Source organism: Rattus norvegicus, chromosome 1, assembly GCF_021556685.1.
Source record: "Rattus norvegicus strain SHRSP/BbbUtx chromosome 1, alternate assembly SHRSP_T2T, whole genome shotgun sequence".
In the NCBI taxonomy this organism is placed as follows: Eukaryota; Metazoa; Chordata; class Mammalia; order Rodentia; family Muridae; genus Rattus; species Rattus norvegicus.
The window spans coordinates 254,364,287-254,372,016 of record NC_141534.1 but is presented as its reverse complement, the minus strand read 5'-3'; the positions used below and the strand labels follow the sequence as shown (position 1 = coordinate 254,372,016).

General features: G+C 54.2%; 1 protein-coding gene across 1 annotated transcript; it reads left to right on the top strand.

Moving 5' to 3' along the window:
* Positions 1–520: 520 nt before the first annotated feature.
* Positions 521–4,983, top strand: Sfrp5 (secreted frizzled-related protein 5). The gene is given in 3 exon segments (NM_001107591.1): positions 521–1,281; positions 3,001–3,078; positions 3,833–4,983. Coding segments are annotated over 3 exon segments (945 nt in total). The 5' UTR covers positions 521–761; the 3' UTR covers positions 4,180–4,983.
* The last annotated feature ends 2,747 nt before the right edge of the window (positions 4,984–7,730 follow it).

Sequence of the window (7,730 nt, the reverse complement as noted above, 5' to 3'; positions counted from 1 at the left end):
AGCGTGGCAAATTGTGCATGGCACTTAGTAGGGATTCACTAACTAGAAGCCCAAATTTCCTTCACCCCGCCCCCTTGGCTGCCACGGATGGGTCTTAGCCATCTGCTATCCCCAGTAGGCTGCTAAGTGCCTGGCATTGGGCAGAACCTCGGGGCATTCTCGAAGACCTCTGGGTGAAGCTCTGTTTGCCTGGCCAGGAAGGCGTGGATGGTCAAGAGACTCCAGTGTCTGAGAAGAGCAATGGAGGTGTTGGGGAAGGGAAACCAGAGCTGAGCAGGGAAAGGCCGAGGCGCAGAGATAAGCAGGTGAAGTGAGTGAGAAAAGGAACAGGAGAGACTGTGGTGGAGAGAGATAAGAGGACGGAGAAGAGGGCAAGGATGAAGAAAATGTCGAGCCCCCAGGAAAAGGTACAAAGAGAAGTCTGGGCAGCGGAATAGTTGGCGGGTCAGGGTCGCGCGGCGAGGAGGGACCGGAGCCCGGTGGGAAAGACTCAGGGTTCCTCCCAGGTCTGCCAACCCCAGGCGGGGGTGGGAGGTGAGGGGGACCAGCGGCTGCAGATTGGCTAGGGAACGGCGAAGCCTGGGCTGGAGCCCCGTGGTGGGAGGCGCCTGGATCACTCCGGCAGCGGAGCGGAGCAGAGGTTGCCTCCTACTTGGACGACCAGAGCAGCGGTCGGCTGCAGGGAGCATCCCAGCCCGGGCGCACGCGGGGCAGCGGGGCGCCGAGCACCGAGCCGTCGGGGCGGGCGGCAATATCCAGCCATGCGGGTGGCCGGGGGTGCGCGGACCGCCGCGCTGGCGCTGCTGCTCGGGGCGCTGCATGGGGCGCCGGCGCGCGGCCAGGAATACGACTACTATGGTTGGCAAACTGAGCCCCTGCACGGCCGCTCCTACTCCAAGCCACCGCAGTGCCTCGACATCCCCGCCGATCTGCCCCTCTGCCACACAGTGGGCTACAAGCGCATGCGGCTGCCGAACCTCCTGGAGCACGAAAGCCTGGCGGAGGTGAAGCAGCAGGCAAGCAGCTGGCTGCCGCTGCTGGCCAAGCGTTGCCACTCGGACACCCAGGTCTTCCTCTGCTCGCTCTTCGCTCCTGTCTGCCTGGACCGACCCATCTACCCGTGCCGCTCGCTGTGCGAAGCCGTGCGCGCCGGCTGCGCGCCGCTCATGGAGGCCTATGGCTTCCCTTGGCCTGAGATGCTGCACTGCCACAAGTTTCCTCTGGACAACGACCTCTGCATCGCGGTGCAGTTTGGGCACCTGCCTGCCACCGCGCCTCCAGGTAGCGCCTTCGCGCCCAGAGCGCCTCGGACTGATCCTTTCCCCAAACCCTCACCTGCACTCCAGGATAGGTGCCAAACCCCTATATGCACGACATATGTCCAGTGCCCAGGCACTGTCTCCTTTCTCCTTCCTACCTTTATAAACTTGAGACTCTGGGTATTCCCACTGGTTCTGTCCTCACTCTGACCTGTGCCTTGTGCAACTCACAGCACGCCCGGTTTTCCAAGCTGCTGAATCCCTGGGTGTCCTGGAGACGTCCCCATAAATGTCTAAATGCTATATTCCTTTCCTCATCTCAAGGATGCTTGGGATCGCTAGGCAGTGTCTTTAACCTGAACTACAGGCACCCAGACAAGCACTACTCCTTCCCTGACCTCGGGAACTTTGAGAAGGGGCGGGTAGTTAGGAAAGCGCTTGAAGGCCCTTCATTTCTACGCCTGTAACCCTAACTTCCCCTCCTCCCAACCCTAGGCTGGATATCTTTTGGGTACTTAACTTTCCTGAACCTCCTTTCCAGCTTCTTGAGCTCCCAAGCCCTGCTTCCCACTGGCACGTCGTGCCATCACTGCCATTAGACTTGATTTCTGATTGATCTTCCCTTTCATTGTACAGGTCCTCAAAGCTGTCCCAAGGCTGGGGGCTACACCCCCCCTCCTTTTTCCAAGAATGCCTGTCCTCTTCCAAACTGGCCTGGGCCCCTAACACCTCCCCACCCCCAACCCACACACACCCATAGCTCCCAGCAGGCAGTCTTTGCCTGTTAACTCGGACAGCAAGAACTCCCATGAGCCCCCACAGCTGGAACATTCAAATCTCCACTCCCTGCCCCCCCCCACTCCTCCCAAAGCATCTGGGCTCCTCCTCGCACCACCCCAACCCCTCTCAAAGCTAATCTTAACTGCTGGGTCTTAGGAGGCTCACACCTTCTCCTTCTCCCTCTCTGTGGGGTTCTGGGAGGGGAAAGTCCCTATCTTGAAGGCTGAGAGTGACAAATAGAGTCAGCTAAGCAAAAATCCACAGTTCCCAGAACCCTGCAGGTTCTGTTTATAGTTTCTTTGGAGCCCAAACATGAAGAGCAGGACAAACTCAGGAATCTTAGGCTCAGAACCCTGTCTGACCCCCTGACCCCCACCTTGTTACCCATGACTCCTCTTCCCTGTGAGCTTGCTCACCTGGAAGCAGGCACACAAGAAAACCCAAAGGTCTGACTTGGGTAGGGGGTGATAGGTTGTAGAAAGTGTGTGTGACCAACAGATGACATTAGGACGTTTCACCTAATGAGTTGCTCAGACTTTCTTCGAGAAGGTTAATGCTGGCTTGTGCTGCAGGCCTCCCACCTGCCTGGCCCCTGCAAACACATTCAACCTGGTCATAGAGCAGGAGTCACACCCAGAGCCCTCAGCTCTGCTGACTAGACTACCACATCACACCTGGTTAAGGCAGCATCCATTTCGTAGCAAACACTCGATGGGACTTAAAACGTAAAAGCTTAGAACATAATGTATGCCATGGCTGCGGAAGAGTGCCTACCTCAACATAGTGCCTACCTCAACATAGTGTCTCTACACTATCGAACTCTTGAATTGTCACCGTCACTCAGTCATTGCCATCCTCCCCTTAGGAATTGAGAGCAGTTTTTTGTGAGGAAGGGGCTAATGGAGGAGCCTGTACTGTCCTGGCTGTTTGGAACCCCACCCACTCTGCTTTCTCTCTTCAGTGACCAAGATCTGTGCCCAGTGTGAGATCGAGCACAGTGCTGACGGCCTCATGGAGCAGATGTGCTCCAGCGACTTCGGTGAGTATGGGCTGACAGGACCAAAGCCCTGACTGCCTCCCAGCAACCTGGCTCAGAGCCAGCCCCACCCGACTAAGGCTACTTCGACTGTGTTTTGTTACTTTCCCGGAGATGCTGGGCTGTCTTTTCTAGGGGGAGCAAGCTCAGCTTGCTAAGCGGTAGATGGGGCCCTCCCAGGACACGGGAGTGTGCAATAGAAGTAATGTCCCCTGCCCCTGGCATCTCCACTGAGTACCCAGTGTCCCTCTGGCTAGTGTGGGTCATTACTAGCTTTCCCCACAGATTCATCTTGGACTCTTCTATCCGGGGACGGCTGAACCAAGCCAGTTAGGACCAAGCTCACTGTGGGCCACAGAGTTCTGCATGCGATCTTTGCAAAGTTGGTTCTGTTTTGTGTCCTAGCCTCCCTGTCTATAAAAACAGGGGAAGGAGCAGTGACGAAATCCATGCTTCAGAGGAATCTTTATGTCGGGAGCGTCTTTGGAAAGAAAATTTCGCTATATTGCAGAGGGCGGGGCACAGGGGAGGGAAGGGGGAGAGGATGTGTTAGACAATGCCCTGCCCTGGGGGCCAAAAATCCTTTCTGGCTTCTTGAGTGTCGGAGGCGGAGGCTGCGGGAGGAGGGTGGAGCTCGCCAGAGGGCCCTCTCCCCAGGATTCCTATCTGTAGGTCTCTGTCGCCACTAGTCTAGGGCTCCCGCTGCCCTAAGCAAATGTGATCCACTTCTGACCATCCTTTGCAAACCTTTCCACAGTGGTCAAGATGCGCATTAAGGAGATCAAGATAGACAATGGGGACCGCAAGTTGATTGGAGCCCAGAAGAAGAAGAAGCTGCTCAAGGCAGGCCCCTTAAAGCGCAAGGACACCAAGAAGCTGGTTCTGCACATGAAGAACGGGGCCAGCTGCCCCTGCCCGCAGTTAGACAACCTGACAGGGAGCTTCCTGGTCATGGGCCGCAAAGTGGAGGGACAGCTGCTGCTCACAGCCGTCTACCGCTGGGACAAGAAGAATAAGGAGATGAAGTTTGCAGTCAAATTCATGTTCTCCTACCCCTGTTCCCTCTACTACCCCTTTTTCTATGGGGCAGCTGAACCCCACTGAAGGGCTTTCCTTCTTTCCCCAACCATCCAGCTGTGCCTTGCCTCGCCCTCAGTCCCTGCCCACTTGGCCTCACCCTCACTCCCAGGCTGACCCATCCCCTGGCAAGGATGGCTTCGTGCAGCTACTGCTTGCCTAACTTCTAGCATGGAGCCACCCTCCTTGACTGAAGGGAATCCTGGAGCCTGTCCGGGGAGGCCCCTTCTCCCAGGAGAAGGACTTTCTCTTCTGGGGTAAGCCCTAATGTCTGAGAAAACAGGCAGAGGAGGAAAATGTGAGGGACGGATACAGGGCCTCTGGCGGATGGATACAGGGCCTCCCAGAGCCTGGGGAGGGGCTTTCCAGAAAGAATTGTGGGTGTCATGGCTAAGCAGGATCCGTACTTAAGAGATCAGCTTTCCTCCCCCATGACCCTTTGTGTGTCATCACAGTTCTCCAAAGAGCAAGAGCCAAGGCCTCCATGTCCTCCAGTCACACCCACTCCTCATCTGGAGCCCTGCCGGGACTGGAGTGCAGGCTCAGCAGCTTCTACATTCACTGCTACCTACACAGGTTTGCTTCCTGGCTGGGCCTCCTCCGTCCCTGTATCCCAACAATGATAAATTATTGCTACTGCTGTGCGGCCACTGGTTCTAGACAACAGGTTTGGTCCTTGATTTTTTTTTAAAGTTTTTTTTTTTTCTTTTTTTCGGAGCTGGGGACCGAACCCAGGGCCTTGCGGTTGCTAGGCAAGCGCTCTACCACTGAGCTAAATCCCCAACCCCAAAAGTTTTTAATTAAATAAAACAACGTTTGCTTTGGAGCAGTAATTTCTTTATCCAGTAGCTCTGAAGAGACTGCAGGGTAGGAAGGGTCAGGTGGCTTTGAGAAAGGGACAGCATCCTGAGCCAACACCTGGTCCGTCCACCTCCTTGGAAAGCCTAAGAAAAACTGTTCCCCAAGAAGACAAGGTGACATTCTCACCCCTAAAACACTGAGTAAGAGACAGAGATGTCCCTGAGGATGGACAGAAGTGCCATGTTTCCAACCCACTAAGTAACTTATAACGCTTTCCCATAGTCAGAAGACTCCCAGCCACACGCTGTTCCCATTTGGGCATGTCTAGGTCAGAAGGGTCTAAGAAGGGCCAGGTCACAGGGGGAAATGTCATCTCTCCCCTGGGGTTTCCAGATACTCCTGGGCACTAGTCCTGACATATAGGTGACAGCTGGTTTATATTGACACCACTCTAAGCATGTTCCTGGGCAGCCATGTTGCCCAGAAGCTAGTTAGAGACAGATCTCAGAGGGCTAGGAATGTCTGCCACTCAGAAACAGAGTGCTTGCCTGGGAATTTAGGCAATTGGGCCCCACTTGAACTTGCTGTAATAAAAACTGCTTTGTTATTTTTAGAATATTACTGGGCCTCAAACCCAAGGATCTGCATTTTAAAACATAACCCCAGCCCATCTACAGAGCTTTTAACAAATACTGGGCCCCAGTCCCATGCAATGAAAACAGGACCTCCGTCAAGCACCAGAAACCCAGTGTTTTACCACCTAGTGGCATGGAGGGTCTGGGAGCCATCACTAGGACCAAGAAACCTGAAGCAGGGAGAGTGAAGGCTGCAGTCCACACAGCAGCTTTAAGGTACAGGCACAGGGCCGGGAGAAGGCTTGGAGGTGAGAGGCTGCTGCATGTGCAGTTCACTATGGAGACCAGGTGAGGTCGTCAACAGATGTGAAAAGATTGGGTAGATATCCACAGAGCAGAGAGCAGGGACTCTGAGAACCTTTCCTGGCCAGCAGAGTAGTCAAAGCCTGCTGCTTCTCTAAAATACAGGAGCCACCCAGGTAAGGAAAACTCTGGCTTCCAGCTCTGGAAAAATTGTCACCTGAGCAAAACAGAAGTGGTGGCATGGCCAGCAAGGACACTAGCAAAGACTAAGGTGGGACACTCCATGGAGGCCTCTCTAACAGGTGGCCTGGCCACTTGACCATAAATCACCTCTGGGCAGTCAGGTGGCCTCTGCCCAAGCAGCAGAGACCTAATTGTACCTCCTCACTCAGAGGAGGTGGTTGCCACCCACCCTGTCCAAACCCTGCCCAGCCCTCCTGGCTCCCTGAATCTGTGCCTTGTTTCTCAGCCTCCTGCTCTAACCAAATATTTACAGGCACTTCTCTGGTCTACCAGGCACAGAGATTATTTTTCCACCAAGCAAGCACACAGGACTCCGGCCAACGCTGGCTGAAGTCCAATGCTCACCTGGCAGGTGCTGGCAGCAGGGAGTGGAGGTGGGAGAAGGTTTCCATAGCCCACCATCTGGGAGAGTCCAAGAAGGCACTCCCTACCACCCTAAAAGGGGACCTGGTCCTATGCTCCACTGGTTCTGTTCTCTGCCTGCCCAGCATCTCTTCTGGGATGGAGAGGAATTCTCCCAAAGCAAGGAGGCTCTGCAAGGCCTCAGGCCAGTCTTTCTTTAGCCAGTCCTGCTGGTCACACCAATTTCCTCTCCAGTTGGCAGGAGCCTGGACTCAAGAAACCAGTGAAGGCAGCCCTCTGATCACAGGAGTGGAACTGCATCACAGGCCACATGGGACCTCTCTACATAAAAGGTCTAGAGGCAGTGTTGGGGATGTCCCAGGCTCCAGGCGTCTGCAGTTCTTGTCGTTACAAGACAGTACCTCGGGGTTGGGGATTTAGCTCAGTGGTAGAGCGCTTGCCTAGCATGCGCAAGGCCCTGGGTTCGGTCCCCAGCTCCGAAAAAAAGAAAAAGAAAAAGAAAAAAAAAAAAACACAAGACAGTACCTCTTCCCAACTCCTCTGCCCCCTTCCAGACAGCAAAGCCTAACTTTGCTATAAAGCTGTAACTCAGAAGTTTCCATCCCTCCTGAGCAGGTAAGCCCCAGGCAGGCAGCCCACTGGTCACGTGACCACCCCCTACTTGCATGAGAGCCCAGGAAATCAAGTTTTCACCTGAATAGAAAATGTTCTCATACAAAACAGGAGTGACTTGGGAGCTAGGGACCTCACACTCCGGGTGGGGGTGAGAAGAGGCAGTGTGGTCCAGTTCTGCCCTGCAGTCCTATGAATTAGTAGCCAGGGGACACTGGGTATGCCGCAGTGTTGTCGAATGTGTGACAAGTGCCTGAGCATAGTGCACGGAGTTTATTTAGGTGGTCATCGGTGGCTATTCGTATTTTCACTAACCCAACAGTACCTGCACATAGTAGGTACCCAGCAAAGTGCCCGACTGATTCTTCAATCAAATGAGATACATGACTGACAGGAAGGCAGGGGAAAGAAAGCAGGGATGTCTTACCTAAAAGCCACAAATATGGAAACTACACTTGGAGGTCCGCTGCTTCAGAATTGTGCCCTTAGGTAGCACATGAACCCATATCAGGCACAACTCAGAAGCACTTTCCAATGCTAATGTAAGCTTTACAGCTGCCATTTTGAGAAAGGATCTCACAGAGTAGCCTTAGCTGGCCTATAACTCCACTATGTAAACCAGACTGGCTACAAACTCAGAGACTCACCTGCTTCTACCCCTAAGTGCTGTGATTAAAGGTG